Source organism: Typopeltis vanoorti, chromosome 9 (assembly GCF_054136105.1).
Source record: "Typopeltis vanoorti isolate ZY-2024b chromosome 9, IOZ_Tvanoo_1.0, whole genome shotgun sequence".
Classification (NCBI taxonomy): Eukaryota; Metazoa; Arthropoda; class Arachnida; order Uropygi; family Thelyphonidae; genus Typopeltis; species Typopeltis vanoorti.
In genome coordinates, this window is record NC_143557.1 from 96127345 (window position 1) to 96148532 (window position 21188).

Consider the following 21188-nt stretch of genomic DNA (forward strand, 5'->3'; position numbering starts at 1 on the left):
CATTAAGAAAACGGTGTAGATAATGATGAATCAAATGGAATACAGATTTTGAAAAATAAAATTTTAAAAGTTAAAAATTTAAAGACTAAAAAAAGGAGCAAAACTGGTGTAATATATTAAGTTTCATTATCTTGGAAATAAATGATGGTAACTTTATCTACTTCAGGAAAGCATTTAGATGTATGCAATGATATTTCAGTGGCATTATTTCTGTTGACATTATTGGCGGTTTTTTTTTTAATTTTTTTATTTTTAGTAGTGATATGCAAATGTTCTGGTATGGGAATATTGAAATTTTGATAATTTTCCAATAAGCAAGACTTCATGAATAGTCAATCCAATGTAGTAGAGTAATCTCAAACCAGCTCCTCTTAATGCATAATTTTAAACTACATGGCAGCTGATAGTCAGTTTTGCACTGTTTATCATCCGATCACAATTCTAACAAAATGGCTAGCACTACCATCATAAAGGTTTTTCCTCCTGCAAAATAGGCAAACTGACCAGAAGAAAATATACACAATTTCCAGCCATAGAATTACAATGAAGATAGGATTAACCATCTTATTAAAAGCAGTATCAGGTTTCTAAGGAACCAAGTTGCTTGACCATGACAGGCCACTGAGCCTAACATTAAAAGGAAGATGAAATGAGATAATACACATCGAATTTTAAACCTTTAAATAATGAAATACTACTTCAAACTCTCTATTGGCAATGTGAGCTGTATCAATGAATTCATGTTACACTGGTTCACATGACATCTGACACACGTCGCTTCTCATTTTCACTGATGTTAACAAATGACTTCATAATCTTTAAGTAGTAATCAGTTTTGTTTTATTTTTTTTAATTAATTGTATATTACTATTCACCAATATGTTAGCAACTAGTAACAAAACCTCAGTGCTGACAAAATAAATTATAATAGACAAGAAATTATATTCTTGTTTTAATCCTCTACCCAAACATAAGCAAAAAAAAAAAAAAAAAAAAAATTGCTTGTAAAATATCTTCACAACTAAGTTACATCACAGCAGATGACTTCATGTCAAATTATTCTGATATCCAGTAGTGCACAGAACATTTCCTTTTGAATGCATATATTGCCATGCATTATGAGAAGTCACTATCCAGATCAATTTCAACCAACTGAGGTCTTATGTTTGGGTTAAGGGTTAAAACAAGAAAATTCCACAACAAAATAAATGAAAATGATGCTGCATCACTTGATTTTTTTAACTAAATTAAGAACAATTACAGGCTCTATTTTTTTTAATTTTTTATTTTTGTTTATTTTATTAGCATCATCTTTGTAATACATCATCAATGTGTTCATGAAACCATCACATCATTTCTTGATATGTACCTCAAGAGGTGTACAGGCTACTAGGACAACACTACATTATTATTCTCTTGTCAATAATTTCACTCCAAGTAAGTCTATTACTTGTCAGCATTCCAATATTGTCATATCTAGCATTTTGATCTTTTAAGGTACTTCTGACTAAATCAATTCTCCTTGATCTTGGCCTGCTTCTGGGTCTCTTTCCTGTCACCTTGGCATCAAACAACTGTTTTTGATAATCTTTCCTCTCCCATTCTATTCTACTGGCAATCTGAAATTGCCAATAGATGTAAAGTGGTATGTGACCATATCATCTTACATCTATTCTTCTTCTTCATGTAGCTTCCTCAGTGAGAGGGTGCAGCACCATGTCCTTCCAATTCTCTCTGTTGGTGGCTTTCCTTTTTGTTTCTGAATAGACATGTGATCCTGTCCATGATCTTATATCTTCAAGCCATGTCCTTCCTTTTTTGCCTCTTGATCCTTTTCCCAAAATTTTTCCTTCTAAAACTTAGTATCCTCTGTCCTGCTGAACCACTCAGTACATGTTCTGCCAATCTTTATCTTTCTCTGGATCATTTCCTGTAGCAAAGATCTCTGTGTTCTCATTCTCTGTAGATATTTGTCACATGTTTTGTCCATGAGATTTTCAGAGCTCTCTTATAGCATCACATTTCAAAGGCCACATTATCTGTTGTCTTACTCTCTTCTTGAATATCCAGGTCTCACTTCTATATGTAAAAAGTGGCCACACCAATGTTCTTATCATTTCTTTTCTTTGTCTCGATACCCACAGAACTTCTGAGCAGACCTTTATTTTTCCAGAAGGCATCGTTAACTATGGCTGTTCTTATTTTTATTTCTTTATCTTGCTTTCCATCTGCAGTAAAGTAGCTGCTTAAATATTTGTATTCTGTTGTATGTTCAATTTTCATTTTGTTTATGAATATTTCTGGCTCGGATCTGTTTTCTTTTGAGATTTTCATAAATTTGGTCTTTTTTGCATTTATATCTAATCCAAACTCTTTACCTTCTTCAATTAGTAGCTGCAGTAATTTTATTAATTTCTTTCTGTTTTCTGCTATTAAAATGGTATCATCAGCATTTTATATTCAATATAAATTTATTCAATTAGCTTCCCACCATACCAATTTTACTATTATGTTGTCTATTTCCAAATCTAATTTGCCATCGTCACTAAAAACTGTGCCTAAATAGCTGAAATATTTTACCTGTTCTATAGGTTCTCCATTGAGAATACAGCTAAGGTTCCCTATGTTCCTGCCTATTTTCATGCCAAATTTGTTACAGCTATTATTTAATTTAGTTAGTAGTAGCTTGGAAACTTGCACTGGATGTGTTTAGGAGTACAACATTACATAAACAAAGAGCTAAGTTTGATATCTCCGATTTTAATATCAGGTCTAATACTATTTTCTTTCATAACGTGATCCATATAGATGATGAATAAGGATGGGGATAATGTTCATAAAGTCTTTCCTTATAAAAAGAACTCATTTTGCAAGACAAGGAAACTACTATTATTACATTAAAAAATTTGTCATTTCTGTTTAAAACTGGCTAAATGAGTATTTCTTCTTCACCATATGCACTCTCTCTCCAGGTGTTTCCATCTTAGGATTTCCTTAACAAGGTGGAGAACAAAGAATTAGTCCATTTTCTAATATTATCTATCCAGTTAATTCTAGGTTTCCCCAATTTTTTTTTTTTTTTTAACCAGAAGTCAAGCCCTCTATAGTGTCATTTTTGGTAAACTATTTGATCTAGCCATAAGAGCTGTTTCTGATGTATTTTAGTGATAACATTTTCTTGTGATCTGGCAATGGAGCAAATTTTCTTTCTAATCTTATCATTTGTTACACATGTGCAATGTATAGTATCTTCAAAAGTTTTCTGTACCACTTCAGCTTAAAAGCCAATAGTCTTTTCTCATCTTTCTTTAGCAATATCCAACTCTTGCATCCACATAGTAAAACAGAGTTAACAAGAACATCGATGAGATAGTCTTGTAGCTAGTGTATTTTGTTGTCCTTCCAAAGTGGCAGTAATCTCAGAAGGGATAGTTGCTTTAGCAATGCATGCTTTAATATCATGTTTAAAATAATTATAACACCTGAGGAAATCTCACATGAAATATTTTATTTGCACAGAATTTTTGCCTAAGTATCATGGGCATCATCGATACAAGAACAAAAAATAGCAATTGAACATTAACATACAATTCTAAAAAAGCACCACCTAAGTAGCTAATGTAAGATAACTAAAAAGGTTCGGTAAATTTCTTAACTTATTATAAAAAAAAATTACATATATTTAGACAAAATAAAGTTAGGAAAGATTAGCTGATTTAAAAAAGTGCTATCTCTCACAAATGGGACAGGCATAGACCATCAAATCTGTTTAAGTTAGGAGAGTGAAGTAAAACTTCATGTGTTTCTTTATAAAGTCATTCCACGAGGAACTGAATTTTATGAAGAACTCTTGTCTTGTTTCAATGAACTATGTCTGGTGTTGATAGAATGCTCTGCAAGTCCAGACTGTTCAGGCTCGAGGTATTTAATATAAGACTTGTGTTCTTCTAGCTGAATAAAAACAGATCTTCCTGTTTGTCCGAAATAAGATAATACACAAGAGCAAGGACTCTGGTAGATGTGTGGATGACTGAGTGGTGGAAGCGTGTCATTAGGAGAAATGAGAAAGGTGGAGATTTTTCTGATGTGGCAAAAGGCAACAAAAATATTCAGTGGTTTTAAAACTTTTGCTATGTGTTCACTAATGCCTTGCACATAAGGAATAGGAATGCGAGTTATTTTTTCTGTAACAGTTCTTCTCAAGAACAAAAGGAGTGGGCCCAATGAACCAATGTTTTAATAGTTTCAGCCTTTTGACTGAGATGGTGATGAGATTCAGCATAGATATAATGGTCTGTATTTTGTGAGCTCTGTGCATAAGGGTTTTGATAATACCTATCTCTTGTAATAAATAACTATGCTTTTGAACCTTGGGAAGACCACAGATACATGAAGGATGAGAATAATGAATCTGCTGTTTTGCAACAGTGGTAGCAGCATCACATGAATTACACAGTCTAATAATTTATTTAATTTGTTTATTTAGCTATGGGCTGGGTCTCTGCCAATGATATTGTAGGTTGATCTATCTATAAGTAAAATATTACATTTATGATTATTCTCTGTAGCATCCATTAGAACAGTGACATTACCTTTATCAGCTCTTGTGATAATAATGTTAGTGTTGTGGCATAAAAAGCAAGGAGCTTGCATTTCTGAGCTAAGGTCAAGGTAATTTCAAACTGTATCTTGTTTGTTTCATCTTTGCATAAATATCTTATGCCTTTTTCCATATCTATCATAATTTCCATATAAAGTATCTAATAATTTGGGGAAAGAAAAACCTGAGTGACCAGAAGAAATAACTGGCCTCTCTCTGAGACTTGCTAACTTTAATCCTGAATGTAAAAGACCATATCAATGTTCTAGCTAACACATGCTGGATTGAAATCACTTATTTTTGCCTGGCAAATGAATGACGTGCAGCAAAACCATTTCAGCCAAAGACATATCCAAGTACATAAATTACATATAGTAACAATTATTCTCATAATCATTATAAAGTTCTCCTCAGCAAAAGTTTATCATGATTACGAAAGAAAACTCAATAAGCAATTCTGTTATATAATCTTACCAGAAATGAGATCACAGGTAACTTCAATATCTTCTTGACCAGGCATAAAAATGAGTATATCTCCTACAAAAAAACAGAATCTCTTATTTATTTATAAACTTTCTCTCTCTCTCTCTGTGTGTGTGTGGTTAATAAAATCAATTTTTCATTTTTTAATTACTTATTAAAATGAAATAATGTACCTCAAGGGCTCACTTTAGTGAGTACGGGCATGGCAAACCTGAGGTACCAGATGCTGGAACATGTCTTACTTCATGTAATATACATCTGTTATATTATTCTGTAGACTGGTCCCTCCCCTTCTTTCTCCTCTCCTTGCTCCTTCCCCCTGATGCTATTAGAGTATTCGAGGGCTAGGGGTGAATCTTTATATCTTGCTAAGTCATTTCATCTTATGCAGCCACCAAAGGAGGCAAGCTAGCCTCAATAGGTGCTGGTCCCAAGCCCAGATAAATGGCAAGGGTTGATGTCAGGAAGGGTATCCGGTCGTAAAACTTCACTGCCAGCTCTAGCTATGATATGAGTCAAAGAGAAAACGATATAAGGGCTAGGGCGTACCCCTTAAGCGACGCACGGCCACATCGCCCTACAGCTGCGAGAAGTGGACGAGGGCTACCGCATCAACGGCATGTGCGGTTAAAGAAGCAAGCCCAGCAGGTGGAGAGGATGTTGCAAGTGGGAACACTGAATGTTGGAAGCATGACTGGAAGGGGAAGAGAGGTGGCAGACATGATGAGGAAGTTGGACATTTTGTGTGTGCAGGTGGAAGGGGGGGAAAGGCAAAGGAACTGGGAGATGGATATAAATTGTTCTACTCTGGAGCGAATAACGAGGGAAGAAATGGAGTAGGAATTGTGGTGCGTGGCAGAATGAAGGGCGAAGTACTGGAAGTGGGTAGAAGGAACAACAGGATCATACGAATGAAATTGGGCTTGGAGAAGTGTGGGTGGTCGTATTATGTGTATATGCCCCGCAAGTTGGCTGTACAGCAGAGCAGAAAGATGAGTTCTGGAACGTGTTAGATGAAGAAATGAGGGAACTGGAAGAAAACGAGATGGTGATTGAGGAGACTTGAACGGACACATAGGGAGACAGAATAGAGACTGTGAAAGGGTGCATGGTGGCCACGGAGTGGGAATGATGAACCAGGAAGGAGAGGGGGTTGTGGACTTTGCAGTAGCGTTTGATCAGGCAATTGTGAACTCGTTTTTCTACAAGAGGGAAGAACATTTGATAACATTTAGGAGTGGTAACAACACTTCACAAATTGACTACATTTTGACTAGAAGAAAATATCTTAAGGTTGTGACAAATTGTAAAGTAATTCCAACAGATCAAGTGGCATGGCAACACCGACAGCTGTGCGCAGACATTAAAATAATATCGAAGATAAGAACCTCTGGAAGCCATGGGATGAAGACAATTAAGTGGTTTCGCTTAAAAGAAGAGAGTGTGAGGAATCATTTTAGGGAGAAGGTGTTAGAGAGGATTTCGGATGGACTGGAAAGTGTAAGATTGGTGGAAACATAATTCAAAAGTAATCCTGAGCTGTGCAATTGAGGTGCTTGGTGAGACATCTGGAAAGATTAGAGAGCAGAAGAAGGGTTTGTGGTGGAATAATAATGTACAAGTGGCAGTGACAGCTAAGAGGAAGGCAAAGCAGAAGTGGGATGAGTCAAGAGTGGAAGAGGACAGAGAAAGAAAGCAAGAAGCCAAGAGAGTTGTGGCACAGGCGAAGGCCATGGCATATCAAGATCTGTATGATCAATTAGAAACAAAGGAAGGACAGAGAAAAATTTACCAACTAGCGAAATGTAGAAATAAAGCAGCAAAGGACATCTTACATGTGAAGCAGATCAAAGATGCTGAAGGAAGAGTATTATGGAGGGATGTGGACATAAGAAACAGATGGAGAATATACTTTGGGGGACTTTTGAATGAGGAAAATGCAAGGACTCACAGAGAAGATGGGCAGCCTTCTGAGGGGATGGTGCAGAACATCAGTAGAGTGGAGGTGATGGAGGCCATGAAGAGAATGAGGAATGGAAAATCAGTGGACCCGGACAGGATTCCAGAGGAGGCATGGAAGGCACCTGGGGGGGGGGGGGGGAAGAGAGGGAATTGACCTGCTGTGGGACCTGTTCGTGAAAGTTTGCCAACAGGAAAATATACCCGAGGAATGGAGGGAGAGTACTCTCTTGTAGATGGGGATAATCCCCATCTACAAGGGTAAAGGGGATGCACAAGACTGTAAAAATTACAGAGGAATAAAGTTGATTTCCCACACAATGAAAATCCTAGAAAGGGTTCTTGATGGAAGATTGAGGAAGGAGGTGGAGATTGCAAAGGAACAATTTGGCTTCATGCCTGGTAGATCAACAACAGATGCTATCTTTGGGTTACAGCAGATGATGGAAAAGTTTCGAGAGAAACAACAGGAGCTACATCTGACATTTATTGATCTGGAGAAAGCATACGATAGAGTGCCAAGGCAAGAAGTCTGGAGGTGTCTGAGGGAGAAGAAGGTTCCGGAGAAATATGTCAGGTTGGCACAGGAGATGTACAGAAATGTGAAGACAAGTGTTCGGACCTGTCTGGGACAGACAGAAAGTTTTCAAGTAACAGTTGGCTTGCATCAAGGGTCAGCACTAAGTCCATTTCTGTTTAACATTGTGATGGAGGTGGTAACGGTGGAGGTGAGAGAAGATGCGCCTTGGACAATATTGTATGCAGATGACATCTTGCTGTGTGCAGATTCAAGAGAAGCAGTGGGAACTAAACTGGAAAGATGGAGAAAAGTAATGGAAGAGAGAGGTATGAGACTGAGCAGAAGTAAGACATAGTACATGTGTTGCACAGTGGGCAGCGGCCAGGAGACAGATCTGGAGCTGGAAGGAAATGTCATTAGGAAGGTGAGGGACTTTAGATACTTAGGTTCAACAGTGGAAGAAAATGGAGGAGCTGAGAAGGAAGTGGGATGCAGGATACAAGTGGGTTGGAGGAACTGGAGGGAGATGGCTGGAGTGTTATGCGATAAGAGGGTGCCGATCAATCTGAAAGGCAAAATCTATAGGACAGTAGTGAGGCCAGCTATGACGTATGCTATAGAAACTGTGGCCCTGAGGAAAAATAACATCAGCAGGATGAAAGTAGCAGAATGCTTAGATGGATGTGCGGTGTGACCAGAAAGGATCGTCTGAGAAATGACTATGTGAGAGGAACAGTGAAAGTTACGAACTTAGGAGCGAAGATACAGGAGGCAAGGTTGAGATGGTTTGGTCTTGTGATGAGACGGGAGGACGAATATGTGGGAAGAAGGATCATGCAGATGGATGTGCAAGGAAGGAGGAAGTGTGGGCGGCCAAAGAAGAGATGGAGGGAGCTGGTAGAAGAGGACTTGAGGATGAAGAACTTGGATGTGGTGACAGCCTAAGACAGGAGGATGTGGAGGAGACTCATCATCAACAGTGACCTCATTTAAGTGGGAGAAGCTGCAGAAGAAGAAGATTAAAATGAAATAATGTCTATTGCAGTTTTATAGCAAATGGAAAAATAATATTTGTCTCTGAAAAAAAAGTTTCAAAAATAATGTTTGCCTCTGAAAAACAACCTATGAAATGACAGTTGCATTCACATGCACTACTTAAAGAAAACAAACTTTGTCCAAGTGTGTGTTCTTTTATTAGTGCTTTCAATTAAGGGATTCACTGGAGTTGATCTGAATGCCGGTTCTGACTAGAGATTAGGAAGAAACATAATGAGGACCAAAATCATCTGAATACCAAGGAATCTCATGTTTGAAAGTTGAGGTTTCGTCTTCATGTGGGAATCCAGACAGAATTCATTGTTTTTTACATGGTGCAAATAATTAGGCAACTTTCATGTTGAGAGTGTCGCATTCTCATAACCTCCTTTAAAACCTTAAAACTTGTTAGTCTTGAAAGAGACTAATTTTCATGAGATGCTACAGCAAAGGTTTAAATACAAATACTGTTTTGCTACTGGGTATAGAATAATAAGATATGTATTATCCTTTCTTTTAATGGTGGTCATACTAGAGTGAAATTTTTTTTAATGGTATGAAATTTCATACCAGAGTGAAATTTTTGGGGTCTTAATTTTTTTTTTTTTTTTATATGTACATCCTCTGTCCAAAAAGAAACCGAACTTTTTGAAAACAGAAGAAACTAGTGGCGCCACCTGTTGTATCTTTTTGTTGTCAAAAATGACAACCTTCATTAGTGTTGTGTCAACTGTTTATGATATTTGTTTCATTAGAAGCCGAGTTATAGTGCCAAGAGTGACAGTGTGTTTTGACGAACAGTCAGTCGTCACGATATTCATGCCGTATGCAACGAATTCTCACTATCAATCGCTTCAAAACTTCCAGATAAAACTCACCATTGACCGTTTGACCAGGCGGAACAAATTCTTTGTGGATGATGTCCTTGGAATCATAGAAACAAATCAGCATTGTTTTTACTTTTGACTTCTCCAAGCGACTTTTTTTCAGATGCCCCTCTTCTGGTGGTTTCCACTCAGCACTCTGGCACTTTGTTTTGGATTCATACACCACATTTCATCACCAGTAACGATCATTTCAAGGAAGTTTGAGTCCTTACAAGCAGTTTTAATGCAGTGTTCAATTCGATACATTTTTTGGTCTTCGGTCAATTTGTGGGGAACAAATCGCAAATTCAATTTACGAAGGCCCAAACTCTCAGTCAAAATGTTGTGCACAGTTGATTTTGGAATCCCCAATTCATCTTTAATCAATCTCACAGCCAATTTCGGGTTTTCTTTGATGAAATCACGCACTTTTTGGATGTTAACTTTGCTCAGTACAGTTTTTGGACAGCCCAGCTTTCCATTGTCCTCAAGCGTCTCACAACCACTTTGAAATCACATAAACCACTCGTAAATTTGAGTACAGGATAAGCATTCATCACCGTATGCTTTTTGAAGCATTCGATACGTTTCGGTAAAACTTTTACCAAGTTTAACACAAAAGTCAATCGCAGCTCTCTTTTTGAAACTCATTTTCTGACCATTCGTCAAAACACATTGTCACTCTTGGCACTACAACTCGGCTTTTAATGAAACAAATGTCATAAACAATTGACACAACACTAAGGAAGATTGCCGCTTTTGACAACAAACAGATACAACAGGTCGTGCCACTAGTTTCTTCTATTTTTGAAAAGTTCGGTTTCTTTTTGGACAGAGGGCGTACAACTAAAATGACAGAATTTACAAAGGACTACAACCTACCATCAAAATTGGTTTGAATTACTAATTATACATGCCACAACTGACCACTATCACAATACTAGAAAGGAAGACAGTAGTGGTCAGTAGAGACCAATATACCCACTACTTTTTTCTTTTTTTTTTCCCCGTAAAAACTGTCACTGTGAGTTGCTGTGCCAGATTACTTCATAAGTGCCAAGATTAATGCAAACTATTCAATTTGTCTTACTTCTCATCACATAAATTTCCTGATATACACTCTCAAGGATTTTGTCCAAGCTAATATGACAAAATTAATCTGCTACAGTAATATTCTTCCAAATTGGTCTTCCTCTAGGTCTTTTTCCTGCCATTTTGGTCATATGCTAATCTTTCCTCTCCCATTATGTGTAAGTGACCTTAGATTAGTCTGGCTCACACATTCTTGAATGCTGGTAATGTTAAGTTGTTTCCTAGTATCTTCATTTTTAATATGATTCTGCATTGATGCCATCTGTTCACTCCCCTAATCTTTCTCATATCTATGGTCTCTAATCTTTGATAGAGTGCTTTATTTCTAACCCAATTCTCAGATCTATAACTTAAAACTGGTTTGAACACTATCTTGTGTACTGCTAGTTTAGTGTTCTAATTTCTCTCTTATTAAATAATGATTTATTCAACTGGCTCCCCACCACACCAGCTTTGCCTATTACGCTGTCTACTTCCAAATTTAATTTACCATCTTTGTTAAAAACTATGCCTAAACAGCCTGAATATTTTACTTGTTCTATAAGTTCTCCATAGAAAGATAAATTGAATGGCTAAAGTTCTCTATGTACATGGCTATTTTCATAGTTTTGGTCTTTTTATTGCTGATTTTCATGCAAAATTTTTTCATAGTTTTGGTCTTTTTATTGCTGATTTTCATGCAAAATTTGTTACAACTGTCATTCAATTTAGTTAGTCAAATCTTAGAGACTTGGACCGGATGTGTTTAGGAATACAACATTATCTGCATCAAGTAGAGGGCTAAGTTTGATATCTCTGATTCTAATATCAGGTTTAATGCTACTTTCTTTCATAATGTGTTCCATATAGATGATGAATAAGAGTAGAGATAATATGCACACTTGTCTTACGCTTGATTTCATATCAAACCATCTTCGTGCATTTTCTTCAATTCTAACTGCTGACTTACAACTTACACAAAGACTATGTATTGTTCTGTATAATGTTCCCTATACTCCATACTGTTTTGAAAAGTTTTTCTCCAGTTTTTCACCTTGTCATATGCCTTTTCAAGATCTATGTGTAGATACTTGTTATATTCTTAAAAACTTATGTCAGTTAAAACTTATGTGCAGATACTTGTTATATTCTCTTGATTTCTCAACTATTTGTCATAAAGTGAAAATCCGATCTTGACAATCTCTACCAGGCCTAAACCCAACTTGGTCTTTTCCAAGTTTTCTTCCAAAATTTTTATCAGCCTCTTCTCAAGTATGCTTGTATAAATCTCACTTGGAACTTAGTAGACAAATTCCTCTGTACTTCTCACATTCAGCTTTATTCTCTGTCTGTCTCTCACTCTCTCTCTCTTTTTTTAAATATATAAATGAGAACTATGAGAGCTCTACTCCAATCATCTGGAATTCAAACTTCTGCGCAAACCCTCAATTATGAAGAGTATCCACTGCAAAACTTTTATACCTCCATATTTCAGTATTTCTGGTTAAATATCATCTACTCCAGCTATCTTTCCGCATTTCAAGTTTTTGATGGCTTTTGCTACCAAAAGCATTGGTATGTACTCCTGTTTGCATTCCTTTTGAAAATTTTCTACTACTGTTCTGTCACTGATTGTTTCATTTAACAGTCTTTCAAAGTAATTACACCAGACATCTAGGATATCCTTATCTTTGGCTTTCATGTCCCCTCCATTTCCAAGTTTTTTCAACACCCTCTAGACCACTTTGCCACTTCTGAAATTATCTCTATATTCTTACCAGTCTTCCCATGACTTTTGTTTAGCTACTTTTACACACATCATAGCTCTCTTACATTTTTCTAGGCATTCTTTCAGATATTTGATGACTTATTTACTAGGAACTTTTGGCATGATTTCCTCCTTTCCAGGATTGCCTATAACTTCTTGTGTCCACCATTGTATTCTTGATTTTCTATCCTTGCAGACAACTTCACCACATGCCTCTCTCGCTGAATCAATCAATGCCTTCTTCAGAGCCTATCAGGTTTATTAGTTTTTTTTTTTTTTTTTTAACTGTTTCATAGCTGAGTCTAGGGTTAACATTTAAAAGCTGCTGAACTTCTTTTTAAAGTAATTTAAAGGTGTAATTCTTTTTAAACTTTCTTACATACTGTTTGTTTCAATGTGACATTCATTTTTATCCTACTTAAAACTAGTGAGTCATTTTTGATATCAAATCCTCTGTATACTTTTGTATCCTGAATCTCACATCAGATTGCCTCAAAAGAAGCGCCATTTGCCCAACTGACTTCTGCTCTTTTTGGCTGCGATTCATTCATCTGCAGGACATCAACAATGACAGAGTCAATGAAGCTTTTCTTATTTTTTCTGTCTTTTCTCCCCATAATAACTTGTGCACCTGTTGGAACATAGTGTTAGTAATGACTAGTATATTCTGACTAGAAATACTGTAATTATTGTTATTATCAGCCTTATCCTTTTCTTCAAATTTTCCTAAAACTTTTCTATATTGCTGGTGGAGTTTGTTTCCTACTCTGCTGTTTAGATCTCCAACAAGAACCATTTTTTCCATTTTCTTTATGTCAGCTATGCTCTAATGACTCAAAAAAATTCCTCCATTTCTTCCATAGGATAGTCTTCTGTGAGACCTTAAGTACAAATAAGCTTCATTCTTTCTTTCAGGGTTACACAGCAATCAGCAATTGTTATGAATAATTATTGAGACACACTATTGTGTTTAAGAACTTACTTTAAATAAAATTAAAATAAAATTTGATGTTTTAACCTTTATATCAAGGTCAGATTCAGGAACACACACACACACACACACACACACACACACACATATATATATATATATATATATACACACACACACACACACACAATAGATCACATACTACAGTGGGCTGAGAATAACTGCTTTGTCAACCATTGACCACAGCCTACTTTCTCGTGGAAAAAAAAATTAAATATAATAATAAAATAAAATATAATTATCATAGTAAAAACTACATCAGCGTCTTAAAGTCCTGTTACTTTTAATTTCTATTAGTTGCTTGAGAGTTGCTATGCTGTTATCCAATTAAATTTCTTTTCTATTTGTCTTCTATTGGTAAGTAATTATTTTTCGTCTAGATGTTATATGGGTTGTATGTGAGCCATTCAGATCCCTGGGAGTTTCAGGCCATCATTTGGCTGGTTGGTCAGCATTTCACAGGCTTCCTTGAACTTATGTTTGTGCCAAGTATCAGTCCGATGTGAGGACTATGCCTTTCCCGTCAACCCGGTGGCATGTTTCAAGTGCATGAATGGAAAGACCTTTCTGTGACAAAGGCACTTGATGTGTCATTTATGATCTTTTTGTTTTGGGATAGCATAGCTTGTTTCACCATGTAGGGTAGGTTACAGGTGCAACCTGGATGGGCAAGGGAAGGGAGGGGATCTTTAGAAGAGCTTAGTATATATACTTTTTATTTTTATTAGTGGTTTAAATGTGGCCTTAATGTTGTATTTTTGTAGTGTATTGTTTATTCTTTTGGATAATCCTCATATAGGGGGAAGGCTATAGCCTTACTATAATCTTTTTTATTTTTGATTGTATTTTAGCAAAAGATTCTATAGATTGTTTTCTTGTTATAACCATTTTTATAAACATTTTTCTTATTACTTCAAATTCATTTTTCAGAGACTGGTCATCACAGCAAATTGTTAAGGCTCTGTTTTTAGGGTGCTAATAACACCTAATTTCTGCACAGGATGGTGGTATGAATCTCTGTGTATGTATTGGCCTGTGTGTTTTGGTTTATAGTGAAGGATAGACAGCCGGAGGGAAAACGTGTAACAAGTGTATCCAGAAAAGGAAGTGTGTTATTGTTTTTAATTTCAATGGTGAATTGAATTTATCTGTGTTACTTGTTCAGATGGATGATGAAATTGTTTAAAGTTTGGTGGCTGTGGGGTCAAATGGCGAATATGTCATCAACATATCTTAACCAACACATCTTGGGTTTCAAAATCGCTGAATCTAGAGCTCTTTGTTCAAATGTTCCATATATAAAATTGCTATGGGAGGGTAAAGCAGAGAGAGCCCATGGATGTAACTTTTTTTTTTTTTTGTAGGTAGAAACAGTTTTGCCACACAGAATAAATGACTGAAGGATGTGGGCAAAGAGGGTTGTCGGGTCAAGGGGAAACTTGTCTTGCAAGAGAACTGTGTCAGAGATTGGGACATTCTTGCAAAGGGCAATGACATCAAAACTGACTAATAAATCTTCGATACTGACTCTAACAATTTTAATTTAGTTTAAAAGCATTTTGTGTATTTTTTTGTGTGCGCGTGTGTGTGTGGGGGGGGCGGAAATGACCTACCAACTCCTTAAGGGCTGCTGCTAGTTCTTAGCAGCAGCACTTAATTAGAGATGTCGATTCCTTCAACTGTCAGCTAAAGTGGTACATTATTTTTACGTATTTTTGAAAAGCTGTAAATTCTGGGGGATTGTGCATGGTGCAGTATCAACTTTTTAATTTTCTGTCTGCCACATGATTACTGACTTATGCAATTCGGTTGCCTTCTTTTTAATGCATTCTATTGGGTAGTTAACTGATTGGTAGTATATGTTAGTGTTGAATAACAGTTAACTCATTTTATCTAGATAAGGTGTTCAGTTAAGAATGATGGTAGCATTACCTTTGTTAGCATTAGTAATTATTATATATTTGTTTTAAATGATTTTATAGCTGCTATTTCTTCTTTAGTAAGATTGTTCTTTAAAGGTTTACTGTTATTGTTTAAAAGGATGCTGGAAGTTTCTAACCATATTTTCTCTGCTATATTAGCGAAGGGGGAGGGGGGAATTTTAGGCCTCTTTCTATGTGATAAATAAATTCTAATTTATCAACTGACTTTGCAGTGTAATTGCACTTTGCCATTGTTGGGTGAATGATTGGACAGATTGACAACACATTGTTTGTTGGCAGCTTAGCTACTACTCATGTTGCTTCCTCATGGTTGGTTGCTACTTGGAATATCGCTATTTGTGATTGTTTCTATGTTCTATATTATTATTATTTCTTTCTTTATTTTTTTCAGGCTATGGTCAATGATTGACCAAGCAGTTATTCTCAGCCCACTGTAGTGTTTATCAATGTAACATGTGGTCTGTTGTATATAAATATTCATGAAGATGTCCTTGATATAAAGGTCAAAATGTCAAATTTAAATTTAATTAACGTTCTTAAACATGGTAGTGTGGGTCTATATAATTCATAATGAAATAAGCTTCAATGTCTATTTCCCCATTTTGAAGTTTGCCCACATAACTCCTTGAAATTGCTTCCAATCAAGAAGTTTATCTTCATGCTTGGTGTTAAATGCTATTGCCACTCCTTCCTTTATCTGATTTTTATGCCTGAATATAACATTCTATACTTATTATTTATAAGATCTCACCTGGTTTTGTCTTCTTTGTCTCAGTAATACCAATATGTCCACATAGTACTTTTCAAGTTTTGCTGCAAGTTCGATTTTCTTTTCTTTAATACTCCTTATGTTGATTTTTCCTATTTTTAATTCTTCTGATGTTAGGTTTGTTCTTCTTCTTCTAGATATTGAGTTCGGGGTTTGTTCCAGTAGCTGACTTTTCACTGATCACCCTGGTTCCCTGATGAAAATAGCAGAGGCCTTGTTTAACTGAACAATGTCTCCCAGCTGGCATGAAATTTCATGATGATGTACTATCTTATGTATTTCTGGTTTAAGCCAATAGAGAGTATCATTTGGTCAACTAAGTCCCAAATTGCCAGCTCATCTTTATTCATTCGTACCCAGTGGAAACCTTAGTCGGTTCTCCAGATTCCTTATAGGTGATGTGGACGTCTCCTTCCAGTTATCTGGCTTTGACTCTTTAAGTGATCCCACTCTTCATTTTTAATTTAAAATTATTTACAGTGCAGTACATATTTATGCTCTCAAACATATCCGGAAAGAGTAAAAATTAATTTCAGATTACAAATCTTTATAGTAGCAGAAAACATTAACGCTAAAAGAGAAACATGAAATTTTTATAGTTATATCCAGAATAAAAATTGATGGACTTAGCTCTAAGTTTCAGTTACACTATTCTAAAGTAAGCACTATCAATAAAAGCATTTCATATTACAGAGTTCAAATTGTATTTCCATAAACTCTTATCATTATTATATATATATACTATCTCCAGAAGTAAAATGATTCCAAAACAAAATTTTGGAATAAATTAATTGGTTCAAATACCTCGGATATTCTACAGAAACTGGAATTGATATCAGAATTTCAAACTTCCTGAAGATACGCTAGTGAATTGTGGAAACCCTTTTGGAAAAAGTGTATTTTTGATGTTTGATGGCTCATAACACCACTTTTTTTGGTGTAATACCATAAAATTATATATCAATGGAAAGATAATTTAATCAAGAATGAAATGCAACAAAGTTTGTTCAATTATCTGTATTCTAGAAAAGTTATAGCCAAATAACCAGAAAAAAGAAGCACAACTTGCTTAGGCTGATATGAAGTAGCTTTCCTTCATTTAAATGTAGCCAATAAGCATGAGTGTTTAGAGAGTCAATCAGGCGTCATCTTGTTTTGGCAATGAGCCAATAAGGTCGCAGTAGGATTCAGTTATTGATGTCATGTATTAGAGATGAGAGGAGGACATTTGTCATTGTGTTATGTGATTGCTATCAAGTTGGTCGGGGTTTTTTTTTGTTCTTTCATTTAGTGAGCTGGCAAAATGTAATAAAATTAAAGAAATGGCGCAAAGAGTTGACTGGTCACCCAGAAAGCAATGTAAAATAGCACTATTAAGTGAACACGGTTACAGTTATGAAGAAATTAGAAGAAAAATTGGGTGAAACTTAACATGTGGCATTTCTAAATTTTTGAAGAAGTATAAGGAGACTCAGTCACTACAAAATCAGACTAGTAAAGGCAGAAAAAGGTGCACAACAACAAGTGATGATAGAAGAATTGAGACACTGTGCCTGCGTGACAGAAGAAAATCATCTGGGTGTATACAAGATGAAATGGCACAATACAATGTGAAGTTGAGGTACAAGGACTGTTTGGCACAGACTGCAGGAATTTGGTCTAAATGCTAGAATTCCACGGAAAAAGCCATTTTTATCTCTCAAACAAAGGTTGAAAAGATTAAACTGGGTAAAACCCATGCTAACTGGACAGCGGAACAATGGGACAGTGTTATTTGGAATGATAAGACCAAAATCTCTCCGTTTGGTAGTGATGGCATAAAATACGTAAGGAGAAGATTTGCATCCTGATTGCATTACACCTACCGTGAAACACCCACCTAGTGTTATGATCTGGGGTTGTATGACATCAAAAGGTGTGGGCAGAATTTGCGTGATTAACGGGAATATAAATGCCCCAAAATACATAAATGAAATACTTGAGCCCAAACTAAAGCCTTCTGCAAGTGATCTTTTCCAAGATAATGAAGCATTTATATTTCAACAGGATTCAGCTCCATGTCATGTTGCTGCTGTGTGCAAAAAGTGGTTTCAAGATAATCATATTCCTTAACCAAATCGAAAATCTATGGAGTCAACTAAAGAAACATTAGTCAGAAGCAACCCACCAATAAAACCCAATTAATAGAAGCAATAATTCAATCTTGGCTCCACATTATAACAGCTGAAGAACTAAAAAACTTGGTTCACACCATGGGAAGGCATCATAAGGCTAAAGGTTACCCAACTAAGTATTAACTCACATTGTGAGAATTTTTGTATATCTCATTTTTTCTATGTGTTTCACTTTTCTTCTTTATAACTGCTGTTCTAATAAAAAATCCTTCATAAAAGTTATTGCATTACATTCTCGATTAAATTATCTTTCCACAATTTTGGCCACTAGTGTAAGGATGATCACTAATATTTTCAAACCTAACCAAATTCAAAAGCATTCAAGAATAAAAGTTTATAAAGTTTTTAGCAAGACATTTTATGGACCATAAAAGCTGCAGAAGAAAAAAGAATAGAAAGTGGAGAAATTAATTTCCTATGAAGGACAGCAGGCTATACTCTCTGGGATGAAAAAAAAAGCAGCACAAAAATATGTAAAAAAAAGCAGACCAAACATATTGAAAAAATGAACACTTTAAGACTACCTAAACAGATACTTTGATACCATCCATTTGGAGAATACAGAAATTAGAGATGACCAAGGAAAAGATGAAATGAGATTGGAACAAGCCATTAGGCCTAAATCACTGAAATGATGACGATATATCATCGATATATATATATATATATATATTGATGATATATCGTCATCATTTCAGTGATTTAGGCCTAATGGCTTGTAATGGCTTCATATATATATATTTAGGCCTAATGGCTTCATATATATATATATATATATGTGTGTGTGTGTGTGTGTGTGTGTGTGTGTGTGTGTGTGTGTGTGTGTGTGTGAAGATATTTTTAGACACAGCAAAAAATATAGTAGGTCATGTAATTACTAGGAAGGTATTAAAATTTAGTAACCTAGAGATTACATATATACTATCTCCAAAGTATATATGATTCCAAAGAAGTAAAATCGTGATTCCAAAACAAAATTCTAGAATAAATTAATTGCTTCAAATACCTCGGATATGCTACAAAAGAAGCTGGAAGCTGATAATGACATCAAAATTTCAAACTTCCTGAAGATATTATTATGATTCTTTACACTATCATAAAGACAAATTACTCAGATAATGATCAAAGAAACCTTGTGCTGATTTAACGATGATGTATGAAAAGATAAAGCTGCACTCATAATTTATTTTCTTACATCTGAGTAAAAATATTTTAGCTTAATAATACTGCATTTAGAATTTTTTGTAACAGTAGTTGTTAAAATATTAATGCAAAATAACTAAATATATTACCTGTATTAGGCTGAAGATGAATTTGTAAAGCCTGTTTGACTGCTGCATCAACATAATCTTCAACTGGATTTTTACTGAAATATATCTCTACAGGAAATGTACGGCCAGGTATTCCAAATACAGGAACATTTCCAAAAAATGATGAAAACTTGGTGGCATCCATAGTAGCTGATGTAACTATAAGTTTTAAGTCTTGTCTTCTTGCAACAACCTTTGAAATTGAAATGTTTGAATTTAAATTATACTTATTACTTATTATTAATAAAGCAAATGACTAATGCAGTGATCCCAAACTGATTTCAATGAAGACACCCTAAAGTAATCCATCAAATCTTTGCAACATCCCAAACTAAAAACATAGAAAACAAGGTGTGTGTGTGTGTGTGTGCGCGCATGCACGCGCATATGCATATAAGGCAGAATTCAAAGTCTGCCAGTGTACAAACATAAACAAAGTTTATGTGACTAATACTGGAAGGAAAAAAGAACAACACAACTACTTTCATACTTATTAACAGACTTCTTCTGGCATATAAGAAAATAAGAATGTAATAAAAGAATCCGTTCTAGAAACAGTGCATGCATCACACAATGGCAACAAATACATTATTATTATTATTGTTGTTCCGGGCAACTCCAAGGAGTCGACAGACTCATCGAGGGAGGCCCTAACATCATGTCAAGAACTATTCGACATTCACACAGTATCTTTCATATCTTGCCTTGAACTCATTCACGGTCGTAGCACCCACAACAGACTCTGGAAGCTTATTCCACTCATTCACTACTCTCCAAGTAAAAAACCTAGTGCTAACACCCTTGTCAACCACGCTCTTGCCCAGCTTCCATTCGTGGCCCCTAGTCCTCCCACCACCAGTCATATTTTCAAAAATATCTTCTGGATCAATCTTATAGAAACCCTTCAGTAATTTGAATGTCTCAATCATATCACCCCTCCTTCGCCTATCGACCAATTTCTGCAACCCACAAATCTTCAACCTATTCTCATAAGGTTCATTCCACAGACCTGCTATCATCTTGGTCACTCGTCTCTGGATCCTCTCCACTTCTTCCGCCCCATCACGAAGAAACCCTGGTTCCCATAACTGGGCACAGTAGTCCAGATGGTATCAAGCAGGATTCTAATCGTTTAAAATAAAGTGTATAAGTACCTATTGTTATGCCCAGATGCATACCTGGGCTGTTGAAGATGATCAGTTTTTGAAAGATAATTCACCACTTTCACAAGAGACATGGAATGTCTCAGGTATTCATCAATGCATTGTTCAACAGATATTTCAATCTACTTGTAGTGTGAAGTATGAGTCACATAACAGATAACATCTTTTATCCAGGATAGTTTAGAAAACTGTTGAGGCTTAACATACCAGAGTGAGATCATATTTTTATGAAGAGAGTAAGTGATATTTTAATTTTATATTCAAAATTCTGGTTAGCTTGATACTAATGAAACTAATAAAGAGAAGACAAGTATAAATTTTGATTTCTTCATCGTTAGGTATGTGTGTTGATTTTGTTTGTTGGAAAGAGGTCTTGAGACAGTGCATTTTGTCATAACCATTTTTAGGAAGATCTTAGTAAGGGACTATAGTTCTCTATCCAACTCATGTTCATTATTAATAAGATGGTGAACAAACTCCAAAAGCTGAAATTATGCCTAATTTTTGATGTCTATAGTAGAGTGAAACAGCATAAA

The 21188-nt window shown here is 35.6% G+C and overlaps 1 protein-coding gene across 1 annotated transcript in view; it reads right to left on the minus strand.

Moving 5' to 3' along the window:
- Window positions 1-21188, minus strand: part of Prp16 (ATP-dependent RNA helicase l(1)G0007) — a 261425-nt gene that overhangs the window by 111252 nt on the left and 128985 nt on the right. Inside the window, exons 12-13 of the mRNA XM_090397330.1 lie at window positions 19472-19682; window positions 5075-5137 (exon numbers count right to left, since the gene is read on the minus strand). Of these exons, the coding sequence (XP_090253456.1) occupies window positions 5075-5137; window positions 19472-19682 (274 nt within the window). The remainder of the gene's footprint in view (window positions 1-5074; window positions 5138-19471; window positions 19683-21188) is intronic.